General features: G+C 40.1%; 1 protein-coding gene across 1 annotated transcript in view; it reads right to left on the minus strand.

Annotated features, from left to right (window-relative positions):
- The window catches only part of POLR3B (RNA polymerase III subunit B), a 64814-nt gene that overhangs the window by 24099 nt on the left and 24191 nt on the right, over positions 1 to 16524 (minus strand). The window contains exons 13-21 of the mRNA XM_081928199.1: positions 14934 to 15095; positions 14150 to 14350; positions 13252 to 13414; positions 12774 to 12927; positions 11340 to 11414; positions 10747 to 10845; positions 9643 to 9770; positions 3654 to 3863; positions 1106 to 1264 (exon numbers count right to left, since the gene is read on the minus strand). Of these exons, the coding sequence (XP_081784325.1) occupies positions 1106 to 1264; positions 3654 to 3863; positions 9643 to 9770; positions 10747 to 10845; positions 11340 to 11414; positions 12774 to 12927; positions 13252 to 13414; positions 14150 to 14350; positions 14934 to 15095 (1351 nt within the window). The remainder of the gene's footprint in view (positions 1 to 1105; positions 1265 to 3653; positions 3864 to 9642; positions 9771 to 10746; positions 10846 to 11339; positions 11415 to 12773; positions 12928 to 13251; positions 13415 to 14149; positions 14351 to 14933; positions 15096 to 16524) is intronic.

The following is a 16524-nucleotide window of genomic DNA, read 5'->3' on the forward strand; positions in this document are numbered from 1 at the left end:
TAATTCGTTCCGGAGGTCCGTTCTTAACCTGAAACTGTTCTTAACCTGAAGCACCACTTTAGCTAATGGGGCCTCCTCCTGCCGCAGCGCGATTTCTGTTCTCATTCTGAAGCAAAGTCCTTAACCCACGTAATATTTCTGAGTTAGCAGATTCTGTAACCTGAAGCGTATATAACCTGAAGCGTATGTAACCCGAGGTACCACTGTATTTTTAAAAGTTTTCAAGTAAAGAAAAAATTGGCAGTGAACAGACTACTGGATCTTATTATTCTAAGTGGACAGCTTTAAAAAGCCACCAATAAGCTTCTTATTATTATTTATTGCACTTATCTGTTGAATGTTACATAAAGTGTCTCAAAAAGACATAGAGTTGTAAAAGAACATTGAATACAAAATTTTAAATAACATAAAACCCCCATCAATGACTGAAAGTGCTCATCCTGCAATGTTACAAAAGGACAGTCATGTTCCACCCCACTAAAGGATGAACACATAGTATTATTTACTAAAAGCGATCATTTTAATGACAAAGCCTACTCCATCATACTAAAAGATGAACACCAATACATGCTAAAGTTTCATCATATCATCTGATCCCAATTAATAGGGCTGGCCCAAAACATTTTGGCACCTGAGGAAGACCTCCAAATGGTGCCCCCTCCCCATCAGGGAAGAAGGGGTGAAGGAAGATCTACATCAGGAACAAGGGGGAGGAGGGGAGAAAGATTGTCATCAGGATATTCTGCACCTGTGACTCCAAGTGCCTGAGGCAGTCACCTCACCTTGCCTCATAGGTGGGCCGACCCCACCAATTAAGAACCAAATGCCAGGGCAAACAAGAACTTATTTGCCTGGCACAAAGTTTTCACTTTGTTTAGGTATAATCCATCTTAAAACTCAACTTCGACAAAGCATGCATTATAATTTCATCTACTTTCTGTTACATTGAATGCTTCCCCACTATTATTAATCCCTCAGCCCTTCATATTTACTCTGTTACTTTGATGGAATGCCACAGGGCATGGGGCTGCCATGTTCTGTAATGTACCTAGCACACTTGCGCAAAATGATAGTTTCTTAAAATACACAAAACATCACTTTATACCTGGAGAGCAAATACCATCAGCATCTAGAATTTCATGGCGCCAGATTGGCTTGTGTGTAGCTGCATCCAGCATGGGTCCCATCACCTTGTCAAATGTCTGATTTGTGTAACGCTTCAGAGTACACTTGGCATTCTTGTACACGAGACACCTTCCAAAACCTCAGAGAAAGCAAACAAGTTGATCAAAATTCCTACCATGAGAGTTAGATAGTTAAGTGACTATTACGTTGCAAGTTCACAATCTACCTCTACAGTACAGAAATGAGCCCTCTGAAAAGTTACTTATAACAGTGTTTCTCAAGCTGTCTGATGTGGTAGACCGGCAATTCCCATCCCAAGGTACCAGGGCCTGGTACCCTATTGAGTCCCTGAAGCATCCCACCCAACCTGGGCTGTGGTGGAGTCACTGGGGTTTGGCAGCTGGTGGCTTGTGAACTAGCACTAGTCCGTGGACCACCACTTTGAGTAGCACTGATTTATAAGATAATGCAACTAAAAATATATTTCCCGGACACCTTTATAAGTGTAGGGCTGTGATCCTACTAGAGAGGACCTGAAAAAATATATATGGAAAAAATTGGTGTGGGAAGTAGGTCTCCTGCCCAATTTTTCTGGCCCCCCCCCCAAGCGTTCACATATCTAGATCCTATGTGTAATTGCAAGTAAAGGATCAGGCTACAGCAATTTTGGCATGGACCTCTGCAGGCTACAAAAGCCGGCATTTATTTATTTATTTGTTAAATTTATATCCTCCTCTTTCTCCAAGGGCAGCAAAGATAAAAACAACACAATTAAAAATAAAACAAAATAACACATTTAAAACATTGTAAAACAATTAAAAACGTCTCTAACAAGTACTATGAAAATGCGATGGGCCTTATCATGCAATAAAATTGTTAGTTTTAAAGCATCAGAGATTGCTAATATGGCTACTCTTGTTAAAACGGTGAGTTCAAAGTGGCCAGAAACTTTCCATAGTTTTAATAAAGGCCTCAAAGTATTTTTAAAAAAGAAGTATCACCTGTAGTTTGCCCTTCTAAAAATATCAGTCAATGATAACTTTTGCTTGTAAGAACTAAAAGTTAGAGCTAAACATACAAATGCACTGAGTTTCCTTCCTTAGCCCTAACTGACTAAAACGCATACATATTTCTAAACACAAGTAGAATGCCTCTGAATAAACTTTGGATTGAAAACCCAAAAATAGCTGTAAGTTATGCTTGACGTATCTACATTATTCAGTGATACGGAGTAATTCTGAACAGTCTTTGATTTCTCCCCAATGTTAGCAGTCTGCAAGAAGGAAAACATTCTGCTTTAAATCATGTCTGCCATTGTTTTAGAAAAAAAGAATAAATTAAGTGTGCAGACATTAATGCCAAAGATACATGTCTAGGAATACGAGTATGGCTGCCTGGCAACTAGCAAGGAGGGGTGCAAAGGCTGGGGGAAGTGTGCTAGGATGTATCAGAACAAGCTGGCAGGAAAGTTTTGTGTCCACGCAAAATAAATGTTAGGCATTTCTCAAGGGAGATGGCACTTTGAAAACGATTGTTAGCTCAACACTAAAACCAGATCATCCAGACAAGCTTCATCAAAGTGAAGACAGCAGGATACATTCACACACACACACACACACACACACACACACACACACCAACCTCCGGCAAAATTTAGTACGTTCCTTTTGGTCAGATGCCAGCTCCGCTAAAGGATATATGACACTGCAATTGTACGCATTAAAAAGCACTGGTTTAGAGAGCTTGCTTCCTTTTCAAAAAGTGCTCTGGTTCAGGATTAAGTATAGAGATTTGCTAGGCAATTTTATACTGCCTTTTCCCATTTCGTTTGCTGTAACACAGTGGCTGCAGTTAGGTGTAATGGTAAACGATGGTTTATTGTTATGGGAAGAAGTCAAACTATGGTAATAGCTTAGCCCTAAACCATAATTTGATTTAATTTGACCATAATTTCAAATGTACAGGCCAATTGGGTTCAGAGATGCCTGCTTGCATTTGTTTTCAATCAGCTCAGCATTCCCAGTTTTATCTTGCAGGGGCTTCTGAAATCAGAGCAATGGCCATAACTATGATTTTCTGGTTCAGGAATCACACCAAACCATAGCTTTTACAAACCACGGGTTTAAAAATGTATGACAGGTCACAAACCATGGCTTGTCCAGTGAAATATTACCCTAAATCTGGGGTAGCCAATGTTCTGCCCTCCAGTACTTTTTGGACTCCAGCCCAAATCAGCCTCAGACAGCATGGCCAATAGTCAGAGATGATGGGATTTGTAGTTCAGCAAAATGTCTGAAGGATACCACAATGGCTACCCTCTCCACTGAACTGTAGTTAAATTTATTTACCATGGTTGAATGAATTGAGCTGAAGAAAGAAACATAGCACTCAATAATAATAATAAAAATAATAATTTATACCCCGCCCATCTGGCTGGGTTTCCCCGGCCACTCTGGGCGGCTTCCAACAAAACACTAAAATACAATAAATCCACTGATAATGACAGATCATTATGAGGTCCTTCTTACCTCTGTCTAAAGAAGCTTTGTTTAACACAAGAGCATCTTCAATGTCATAACCACTGTAACTCATCACAGCAACTGTGGCATTCTGTCCAGCCGGCAATTTCTCAAAATCTATGAGTTCTATGGTTTTTGTTTTAACCATTGGTCTCTGGGGATATGCCAACAGATACATAAGAGTATCTATTCTGTTTCTCTGATTATATCCAATGGTACCTGCAATTAAAAAAAGATAATAATAATAATAATAATAATAATAATAATAATAATAATAATAATATTTCATTTATACACTGACTTTTTTGCTGTAAGGACTCAAGGTAGCCTACAAATAAAAACAAGAATTGCTAAAAACATTTTGAAAACAATAATAAAAGCAAACAATAGTAAAAGCAAACTAGAATTAAAACTATAAACATGCAGAACATATGTTTAAAACATACAAATAAATGCAATAAAAACAGCACAGCACCAGCCCTTTCACTAAAAGCAGACAGTTTCCCCAAAGCCTGTTGGAACAAGGGCTTCGACTGCCAATGGAAAAGAAAGGAGGGAGCCAATCTAGCTTCTCCAGGGAGGAAGTTCCAGAGTCTGGGAGTAGCCACTAAGAAGGCTCTGTCCTGCATCCCCACCAAGCGTTCTTGTGAGGGTGGTGGGACCAAGAGGTAGGCCTCCCCTGAAGATCTCAAAACCCAGATGGGCTCATATGAGGGAATACAGTCTTTCAGATAGCTTGGACCCAAGTCATGCTGGGCAATTATCATCAGCAAAATAGCTTGGATGATTCTTGAAAACGCTGTTTTTTACAATACCAACTACTAGTAAGTGGTATGGAAAAGTCATCAGAAAAAGCTGCAAGTACCAGGCTCTATAATTTGTCTCCTCCTCTGTCTATGTATGCAGCATTTATAGAAGAATGCAGCAAAGTGGCATACATATCAAATGAACAGCAATATATACACATGGTTTTAAAAGGACTGTCGTTCATATTTGTAGACCCATGGGCATTAATGGACTTAAATTAGTCATGTTCATTAATATCAGTTTGGGCCCACTTCAAGTATGACTAGTATTGGAGACAGTGGGTCTAATCCCTAATGGATCTATGCTGAGTAGAACTTAGTTGAATAAAACTCACAGTCATAGTGCCAATAAGCAAATGTTATTATTAAAACTGTGGAAGACAGGAGTGCCTGGCGTGCTCTGGTCCATGGGGTCATGAAGAGTCAGGCACGACTAAACAACAACAATATAATAAAACTATCCATCTAAACAACTTTATATTTAAAATAAAACCCAACCACGCTGGGTTCACCATTGCCTCAGTGTTTCTTTCAACCTCACTAACCAAACGAAATTTTACAATACATGACTTTTCTTTCTCCCTCTTCTCTCTTCTTAAAACAGTAACATCATAAAAACCTAAACCTAAATCAAGAAATGCTTGGACAACATGGCTGTACAGTGGTACCTCGGGGTAAGTACGTAATTCGTTCCGGAGGTCCGTACTTAACCTGAAACTGTTCTTAACCTGAACCACAACTTTAGCTAATGGGGCCTCCTGCTGCCACCGCACCGCTGGAGCACGATTTCTGTTCTCATCCTGAAGCAAAGTCCTTAACCTGAAGCAATATTTCTGGGTTAGCGGAGTCTGTAACCTGAAGTGTATGTAACCTGAAGTGTATGGTACCACTGTATCTCCAAAGGCCTGAGCGCATCAGTCTACTTTCGGCAACATTTATTTACCTCAAGGTATCACCTGTCAGCCCTTGTGTTACCCACCCTAGAGCTAGGCTGCAAAAGCCACTATAAAGTCTATTTCTCTATCAAGAACTGGGCTTGCAGCAACCTAGTTAGAAATACAACAGCTATTTCAGTGGATTAGCCATGGGGCAAGGCATAATGGCTGCAATCCAGAGCTGTGCCTGTAAAAGTTTCCCTTTTCAGAGACATGAATGGTGAGTGCATTCCTGAGGTTCCATAAAACCTTTAGATAGCAATCAGTGTATGAACATCGCTCCCTGAAAAGGTCAACCTTTCCTGTATGTTTGGAACTTTACTAATGAACAAGGCACAGAGAGCTGGATCCAGACACATTCCCATTGATTTCAATACGTTTATTCTAAGCATGACTAAGTTTGGATCTAACCCTCAAATATTTTTAATAAGCAGAACAATTCATCACCAACATTTTAAATAGCAACATGTATATTTCTTAAATATGAACATATTTGACAGCTGCATGGGAAGCTAATATGCTAGTTAACTAGTCTAGGTACCTATTCCATTTGAGCTTTTGGAAGTACAGTGGTACCTTGGGTTACATACGCTTCAGGTTACATACGCTTCAGATTACAGACTCCGCTAACCCAGAAATAGTGCTTCAGGTTAAGAACTTTGCTTCAGGATGAGAACAGAGATCGTGCCCTGGCAGCGTAGCAGCAGCAGGAGGCCCCGTTAGTTAAAGTGGTGCTTCAGGTTAAGAACAGTTTCAGGTTAAGAACGGATCTCCGGAACGAATTAAGTACTTAACCCGAGGTACCACTGTATGCATTCTTCCCACTCCTCCATAAACAGAGGAAAGAATGCTAAAGTACAGTATAAGTTTGTGTTTTTAACACAATTCAAGAAACATTGATTTGTGTAAACCATAGTTATGAATCCTCATCTGATATCCTTCTTTGCTAAACTATGGTTTGCACAAATTAGTTTTCTGTAATAAGACAAAATAGGAAACAGCAGTTTGTTACAAACCATAAATGGCAGGTTAACATTTCCTCTCTTTGTGTGGGAAAGCAGAGAGGAAGGGAAGGGTGGTGTGTGAGTTGCAAACACTGGCTGCAGCATGTTCTTGTAACAACAAACCATAGTTTGCTGTGACATCTTATGTTTTTAGCTTGTTCTGTTTTATCTGTGGAAGCTACCTTTAGTCCTGGACTGGGGAAAAGATGGGATATAAATAAATATATACTCCTGCTGCTGCTGCTGCTGCTACTGAATGTATTATTTATATGGATAATTTATCTCTTTTGAGTTCCTTTTAATATTATATAGCTGGGATCCAATAGCCTTGCACATCCAAGCATTTCCACATGTGCACTAAAGCTTCCTCCAATTATGTTCTACTGAAACAACGCACACCGCATGAGACAAGAGACTTGAAGGTCCTCCAGAATTTGGAGCAGCTTCTCCATAACCTCTAAAGTTCTGCTGCATATATAGAAGCTACTCAAGAGTCCCTGTCATCATTCATCCAGAGACTGCTTGGAGGAATATGATACTATTACATTGATGAAGCCCAGCATGGTGTCACCCTGCTCAGTGCCTGGACGCAACACCACCTGGGAGCCTCAGATCAGCTGCATTCTAAGCGTCTTGAAGGAAAACCAGGATATAAGCATTATAAGTAAAATGCTTAAATAGTCTTGCAACAGCTCACCCAAGCCTATAACCTAAAACCATATTTTTCACTATTGAGTATGCCCACTATACTTTCCAAAATACATCTATAGCACCTGCATATTATGGGACACACCCATTTCCCTCACTTGAATGACTGCTAAGCCTAAGGATGCAATTTTTGCAAGCAATGAAAGCATTTCAGTGATCAGAATGGGGCAAGGCTGAGCAATGGGTCCTTTCTTCTCAGCAGGAAGCTAAAATGCTATCTCAATAATCCCAAGCTCTTGACAGCCCAGGAAGTGACTAAATGGACTTGAACATGGATCTACTCCAGGACAATACAAAGACAGTTAGTGGCAGCAGGGGGTGGGCAAAGACGACTATAGAGAGGGCTGGGGTGATTTTTTTTTAAAGGGCAAATGTATCTGATGCGATGAATCACTGCAGACAGACCCAAAACAGTCAGTTTATGAGACTCAGCACAAAATTTCCTCCGTGCTGATATTACTTAGCAAATATCCTAGCAAATCTAGGAGGACTTGGGAGAGAATTGCAACTATGACCACATAGGGTGTTTTTTCCCCTGGTGGGAGGGAGGAGACTCCATAGGTTTTTCGCAAACGTTCCGCACACAATGTTAAAACTCAATTTAAACAAATCTGTAATATGCCAACTTTAGAAATGCAGTTTTGTCTCCCTGCTCTTTCTTCAGAGTCAGGTGCTTTGCAATAGCAGACAGAAACAAAGCCTTAAAAAAAATATATTACTAAAGATATTCAGCAGCTTTTGTGTTCCCAGCGTCAGCAGTAACGTCAGAGGATTGTATCCAAGGAGCTAAATGTGCAAGACCCAGGGTCAAAGCAGCTGAATACACCAACCTCAGAAAACACAGACAATGAATTGCAAATGACACTGAAAACAAAACGAGAAAAAAAGACCTTCACACAGAAAACTACAAAAGAACTCTACAGATACTGAATTGGCTTTCTGTACACACTGATCCTGCTTAACTGTGTGTGGTAACTAACCAAACCTTCTGAGGCTAATAGTCCTAAAATAGAGTCCCCGGGGCAGGGGCGGGGAGGAACACAGTAAAAAAGAGAGGCAAAAATAAAATAAAAAGTACGCATATATATAAGTTTTTTCCTCCAACTTTTTATTTCTGCCAGAAGAAGTGACAGAGAAGGAACACGATTCAGTTTAAAAATTTATTCAGGGAAATGTGATTTCCAGAAATAACACATACATAATAGTAAAGTATTACTAGTAAATATTTTAAACACAACTTGGTGTTAACTTTACAAGAGTAAGTCTTAATAACTGAACATGAGATAGTAAGAACACAACTCTCTGGCACTGCTTGCAACTGAAACTGCTCCAGATAAATTTTTCAAGGACAGTGTCCAAGAGTGGGGATGGGATGGGAGAGATTTATTCACAAAGATTATTTTGGGGCGGGGGGAGGGGTAAATGAACCAGTTTAAAGCTATATGATACAATGCAAATTGGTAAGCCCAGGAAGTGCTAAGTTTATTTTAATGAAGGCTTGAAAGTTTGTGTGTGTGTGTGTGTGTGTGTGTGTGTGTGTGTGTTATCATAAATGAGCAAACATATGATACAGGGGTCAACATGCACACAATGCACCCATGCACTGCCCTATTCATTTCAATGGAAAGAGCAAGTTTTGTGTCCACAGGTTCTACAGACTGGGGAGGTGGATTTGCACCCCTGGAATTACCATGCTCATTTAACGAAATAGTAGTGATTGCTAGATTGAGACAAAATATCTTTTTTGGAAGGCGATATTGTATTCCTGCATTGACGTATGAACTGCATAACTAGCACACACTAATATGAACTACTGGCAGGTGGGTTTGTTTGTTTTTGTGAACCTTATACACTACTTTATATGTATTTGTAATAAATAACTAATGGGGAAAGGTTTAGCCAGCGAGCAAAAGATGGCAAAACATTTGTGAAATAGGACAGCGATGCATTACTATTTGAAATTTAGCATATATGAGAATCTGCTGCTTTTCCACAGTTGCAGTTTGGTATTATGTTTCTTTGCTCAAAGGTATCATCCACTGAACTCAGATCTGTAAATGTACTTAAGATTTCAATGCTCGTATTATTTGTTACCACATTAAGAAGCCACTGATAACGAGTGCATTCCAGCTTTTCCCAGAAAGGGAAAATTCATTGTAACTACATTTCCATATCTAGATCTTGTTGTTAAAGAACTAGCAATTAATACTGAAAGGTTACACACATTAGTGATTGACAGGAAATCTCCATGTTCTCTGTCAGTCTTTGTGTGCAGTTTTTATTTTTATTTTAGAAAAATATATAGAGCACAGAACGCTGCAGTGCAAGGTGACATAAAATCACTTGCTAGCTCTCCAGCAACACTGAAAAAGCAGGTACAGTAACTTTCATACTAGCAATGCTGTTTTAAGCATCTTTAAAAACAAATTTGAATCTCACATTCCACTATGGAAAAATCAGCTTATCATCAATGGTTTTAAAATAATTTAATACTGTAGAGCTTGCATAACAAAGCAACTACTCAGATGGGAGGCACAGGTCTTACCCATAGCTTGCTTCCCCATAGCACACTGGTAAGTGTTTCTTGGAGACTGGTTATGGTGAGGGTAAGGAATGAGGCCGGCACACACGCCAAGAAGAGTAAAAGGTTCAATCTCCAGGTGTGTTGTCTCTCTTTTAAGCGGAGGTGGGAGAAAGGGGAGAGAAACAAAAAGATCATGAGTATGTCGTTACGTTTCGGCTCCCAAATGCCGAAAACCTGGAAGTAAATGCTCCGGCTTTTGAACATTTTTCAGAACCTGAATTTCCAACACAGCTTCCGCTTGAGTGCAAGAAGCTCTTGCAACCAAGCCTTGGTTGTCAAACGTTTCGGAAGTCAAACGGTCTTCCGGAACGGATTACGTTCGACAACCAAGGTTTGACTGTATTGACAAACACAAAGGCTCAAATATGTATTTCAGGGCTTTCATGAACCAGGGAAATAATGGAAAAGTCACACAGTTAGACAGCGAAGAAGAAAATGGCAAATATAAGGGCTGCATCCACTCCATACATCTGAAGCACTAGTATTCCACTTGAGCGGTGGTGGGAACCCTGGGGACAGCAGCTTGTCAAGTGTCCAGGGAATTGTAGCTCTGTGACAAAACAGTATCATCATGGTGTGACTGCGACCATGCATTCTAAATCACACAAAACGTTCCTCTATTGCATTTTACAAGTCAGTAATCTAGTGACGCCTTATAGGCTGGAAGCTCCAGGGTGTACAAGAAATCCCCCACCCACTCCAAGGGTTTCCATAGTGGGAAAATGTAAAGAGAGATGCCGCCCTGGGACCTTTGGATGAAGGGATGCATACAAATTAAATAAATAATAACAATATAATATGACTGATCTAAATGGGGAAGCACGCTTGTTCAGGAACCCCGTGAGTGCATTCCTAGTTCCATCAGGTATACAAATGAAAGGCAACATAAATATCCCTGAGGAGCATTTTTCATAAATATATAGCATACTTTATCTCAGATATCTGCACATATATGCATCATTCCCTGCTTTCTCACTCCTGTAGGCCACTCAACACAACATGAGGAACTCCTTCCTATGCCACTACCAGCTTTACCACACAAATTTCTTAACGCAGAACACTTACTTTGTGATTGTATGTTCATACAGTGCAATGTTGCAGTCATTTTCCTCGTTCACATCCAAATATTCAACCAGACTTTCGTGTAAAAAGTCTTCAAAATTCCTGAAGGCAGAGCATGAATGTGTAAAAATAACTTACAAATTCCACATTAAGCCTGTGTTATCGCATCTATTTTAAAAAGTGAATGGCCAATTTGTGTAGAAACTGAACTGTTACTACTACTGTGAACTAAATTCTTCTGAAAACCGGCTTGTATACTATCATGAAATGAAAGTGGGGTTTGAGCCTGCCTGATACAGGATCAGAGCGTTGGTCTCACTAGCTCAGCATTTTCTACACCAGGGAGGGGAAGCCTGTGGCCCTCCGCATGTCACTGGATCCCAAGTCCCATCAACCTCAGCCAGCATGACCAATGGTCAGAGATGATGCAGCAGCTGAAAAATATTTGGAGGGACAGGTTCCCCCTCCCTGGTCCAAACTGACAGAAGCATCTTCTTTTTTAATTGCTACAGGATCATACTGTGATTTATCCTAATTTCTGCATAGCTATACCTAGACAAGGAGACAAGCATACTGCATCTTGCCCAGTTCCTTACCTATAACCTTGTGCAAGTTCTTCCATGTGCTTGCCTGTAACTGCAGGTTTTTGCTTCTTTACAATGATGTAAGGCCTGCATTAGGGGAAAGGAAGAGAGTTAAGCAACACGTTGCATATTGGTTGATAAATCCTTCAGGAGCCTCAAAAGCTGTAGATCCAAACAGTTTTCACTTTTCTCAATCCTCTCCTTAATCAGGGACCATATTTTAATTTCAGATGAAGGTTTCCGTTCATCATAACAAGTCCTTGTACAGTGTTCCTTCTAACGGAACAGTATTATTTAAGCTTGCCGATGAGTATCGCAAAATTCATTAAGCTTATATATAAAGGACGAGCCGAGTCAAGTTTATTATACCATGCAGGAGACCTAAACACCAAAACAAATACAGCAGCTAATGCAATAACTAAGAAACATTAGCAAGGGAATAGGAGGGGTATTATATATAATATATTGATCAGCGAATATAACATTCCGTTGATATCACCTATCTAAGTCCAGCTCCACGCTGGAGAACAAAAGTATAAAAAAAATTGCTATTTGGCAGCATAGCTTTTAAGCAGGAATGATTTTTCTAAAAGGCTTCTACCAGAACCACCACACAGAAACACTGATACAAAGAATGGCATGCACAATCAAAACGTCAAGGGCTGTTTCTGTTTGGACAAGACGCTCTCGCAGTGTGCAGTAAATAACTGCAATATACTTGGGAATTCCACTCCAAGAGTCCATGCTAATAGTTCAGAGGCTAATTAGCACTTTTAAATGTTGAAGTGGATATCGGAACCACTGCAAAAGGATTACAAGGGAGTTGGGAAAAGCCACAGGAAAACTGACAAAACTTATTAGTCACCCAGTGGCCCAGTTCAGACAGTTGTTCAAGGCTTCATAAAACATGGTTTGCAAAGCTGGGAATGAGCACTAGGACTTAGCAGTCCTCCTTCTCTCCTCCATCCAGTACTTGCTGGCTTAGGGTTGTAAATCTTGACTTAAAATTAAGCCAGAGTTTCCTGTTATGTCCGAACTAGACTAAATATCAGTCAGCTGGTTAACTTCGTTAACGGTGGCTTATTTTATTGGTTTAACAACTGCCATTAAAAATAGATTTTTCCCGTTTGGGCCGAATGAGGAACTCTGCTATAATTCCAAGCTCAGTTCTTCAAAATGAAGCTGGCATGTGATGGCAGGAGATGAGCTCATTTCTGCCTTAAAGCCTTTAACAATCATCCAAACTGGTCCAATATCAAATACACTGGTGCTGCCTTTTATTGCTGAAACATGCATCCATCATGCTGGACCTTCTGGACAAAAAAGGGTTGTTTAGCAGTCACCTTGTTGAGTGAGTTTATACAAAACCTGTTCCTGAGAATGAGCTGAACGAACATGAAACTGCAGTTGCAGTCATTCAGGGAAACTATATTTCAAGTTCCTTACCGGCATAATCGCCCTCCATCGGAGGAAATATACACACATCTGTCGGTAAGATTTGTAGAGATTGAAACAAACTCGTTGATATAACCAGCTCTGCGCATTAGCCGAAATGTGTAGACAAGCTTCTGATGGTCTCGGATGACCCCGAGGATGTTGCCTGTTCAATAAAGCAATTATGTTAAGCATTCTCATCTCCATTACCCGCTATTGCACAACTCTGCCACCTTTCAGACAGAAGGGGCCAACCATGGCTCTCTATGGTTGTGAACAGCCTATGTTGCTGCCAATCCTGCTCAATCCCAATTTTTCCTAGGACTTCAGAATCCATGGCTCTGACAGCTGCAGTGCTATCATTTGTAAACCACATAGAAGTTTCATTTGCAATGAAGTGGCATACAAACTCTGTCAAACAAAATAAAAATTTAATATTCCACCTATACTTCTAAGCTAAACGACCCAGAAAATTTCAGAAGTGCCATACCGTTAAGGAAAACAAGGAACACATTTGGATAGGAAAGTTCTTCTCCACACAAAAGGTTTACATCTTCTACTCCTAGGTTACCAGCTAATTTAATTATAGGACCATCTTCCATATCAGTCGTAATGTGAGTCATGAGTGCTAGGTTTTTAACCAAGCCACAGGCCTGAAAGGAAAAGAAATAATAATGAAAAAATATACACACAGTTAATTCATATAAAATTATTTTATTTATAGCCAAATAACCAGAAAAAGACAGCTCAACTGTCTTATGTAACGAGAAGTGGATTTCCTTAACTCAAAACTGACCAATGACAAACTGAGTTTAAGGAGTTGACAGGTCATTTAGAAAGTGACGTAATTGCCTTAACCTTAATCCAACAGAAAATCTGGAACCGATTACAGAAACTTGTTAGTCAGAAGCAACCAAGGAATAAAGCACAATTGATAGAAGCAAGCATACAATTTTAGTTTCACACGATAACACTGGATGAACTAAAATCCTTGGTTCACTTCACGGGATGCAGTTTTTAGGGCTGTGATTGCGGCAAAAGGTTTTCACACTAAGTCCTGACAGAAATGGTGAGAAGTTACAAAATATCCTTTATTGTGGTTTTCTGTGTATAACCGATTTTATTTGGCTATAACATTTGATAGGATGAAGACAATCCAAAACAGCTTGTTGCATTATATTCTGCATCAAACAATCTTTCTAATGATATGCAATATTTCAGAATTATGTTATGGAATAATTCTAAAGAAGACTTGAGCCATCAAACCTCAGAAATACAAATTTTGCAAAAGGTTTCCACTATTTTGGCTGCTAGTGCAATTGTTCAAGTTCAACTAATGGTTCAGCATATCAAACTGTGATAGAGGAAAATAAGTTCATGTTTCTTACCTCTCCTTCAGGCGTGTCTGATGGACACAGCATACCCCACTGAGATGGCTGCAGAGATCGGGGACCACTCACTTTTCTAGTCTTTTCAAATTGAGAAGAGATCCTTGTCATCATCCCCAGAGCAGAAATATAGGACAGGCGGGACAATACTTGAGTCACACCCTGACGATCCATCTTGAATCTCTTCAGTGACCAATTCCCCTAAAAGTCAAGAACGACACAAGTCTGTCAAAATGCAGTAGAGACTGTAACTACTTTTAAAAGTGGTAAAATAGTATATGAAAACAGATCAATCCATATTTGAAAACATGGGTGATTCTTAACTGCGGTGGTAAAATGTCTTGAGGACAGGCGGAAAGCTGAAGCTTTTAGGGCAGAAAAGCCTGGTGAATATTTGAATAAACAGAAACAATACAAGCCAGTGCTATTCTGAAATCAAACTGTGCAAGAACTGGAAGTGGAGTTTGCAGCAACCACCAGTCAGCTGGTTGGCAAAGACTCCAAGCCACACTTTCGGCAGGGATAGACATCACTTGGAAGCAACCAAGGGGATCCAACTTTAAAAGGTGCCAAATGAAAGCCTGGTTGTCAAGGGCAAATGGAAGCACTCCTGAAGGATGCTTTGCATCCATGTATTTACCTGCCCCACTCCTGACATCATGCATGGCTTGGGGAAAATGTTCTCATGGGCCAAATGAGGACCCCCTGCCCAGCCTAATCAGGCCCATGGGTCAGAAATTCCCCGCTGCTCTCCTACCCCTTCCACAGCAAATGAAACACTTACAGTGGAGATGGCATTCACCATGCCATTGGTGATCTGATCTTGCCGCATGTGCTTAACTACATCAAACTGGGCTGCCCTCTGCTTGGGAATTACTTGGTCAGCGATCTTTTTCAATTCAGAGTTAAATTTTTTGAACAAGTCTTCAAACAGAAGGGAAAGAAGCTGCAACAGAAAAAAGGAGATTTACAGCAAGCAATGGAAGTCACACTGGAGATGCATTAATTGGAGGGCCATTCCTTTACGTTGCTCATCCTGAAATAAGAATGGCACTTTTCACAATCTGACCAAACGACTACAACATAAACAAATAATTCTAGTTTTTGGGTAAAGTAGTAATCTGATTTTCAACAAGACAGAGTCAGAACCCTTTCAGCCTCTTCTTAAATACTTGAAATAAAACAGCTAAACTGTTATGTAAACAACACAGAAAAGTTCTATTGAAAAGTACTGTAAAAATAACTAACAAACAGATATATAAAACACCAGAATAGGCCTGTTTAAACCCTGGATTCTATAAACCTAACTGCTCATCTGCTGGCTCACCAAATGACATCTTTTAAATTTTAAATGTAGAGCTTTTTAAATAGATATGCCACATTACTATAGAAGAACTACTCTAACACATTTTCATTTTCAGAATTGCTAACACATATGTAAATGTCTCAGTAGCCAAAATATGTTATGAAAATTGAACCGGGAGTAACTCCTTGAATAACTATCAGTATGGGGAAAGGAAGTCCCCATGATGTATGGAAGTGAGAGCTGGACCATAAAGAAGGCTGATCGCCGAAAAATTGATGCTTTTGAATTATGGTGCTGGAGGAGACTCTTGAGAGTCCCATGGACTGCAAGAAGATCAAACCTATCCATTCTGAAGGAAATCAGCCCTGAGTGCTCACTGGAAGGACAGATCCTGAAGCTGAGGCTCCAATACTTTGGCCACTTCATGAGAAGAGAAGACTCCCTGGAAAAGACCCTGATGTTGGGAAAGATGGAGGGCACAAGGAGAAGGGGATGACAGAGGATGAGATGGTTGGATGGTGTTCTTGAAGCTACCAGCATGAGTTTGATCAAACTGCGGGAGGCAGTGGAGGACAGAAGTGCCTGGCGTGCTCTGGTCCATGGGGTCACAAAGAGTCGGACACGACTAAACAACAGCAACAATAACAATGGGGAAAGGATGGTCCTTTCTAGTTTTGTAAATCTGTATTTGTTCTTTATTGAATTATTTCCTTCCAGCTATTTCTTTCACTTTTTAACATCACACTCTTCTTTTGGTTTGCTCTCCAATTAACCCATTCACATTTCACCCAACTTCTACTAATGATCTTTAGTGGGAACTTAATCCATCTAAAATTTTGCACTGCAAGCTACACATGGATTGAATGCCCACTCCCCACCCACCCCTGCTACAAAGAAAAGCCTTTCCTGCATCCCCTAAAGAAGAAGTATAAGCTCTAGAACTTGGCAATTCTATTCTAACTCTTGGTTTTTACAGCAGCTCTGTCAGGAAGACTAAAAATACAGCAGCTACCGAATGCCAAAAATACAAGTTCCCAGTATACAAAGCATTGTTAACCGCTAAACAAAC

Source organism: Podarcis melisellensis (assembly GCF_964234715.1).
Source record: "Podarcis melisellensis genome assembly, chromosome: 10".
Classification (NCBI taxonomy): domain Eukaryota; kingdom Metazoa; phylum Chordata; class Lepidosauria; order Squamata; family Lacertidae; genus Podarcis; species Podarcis melisellensis.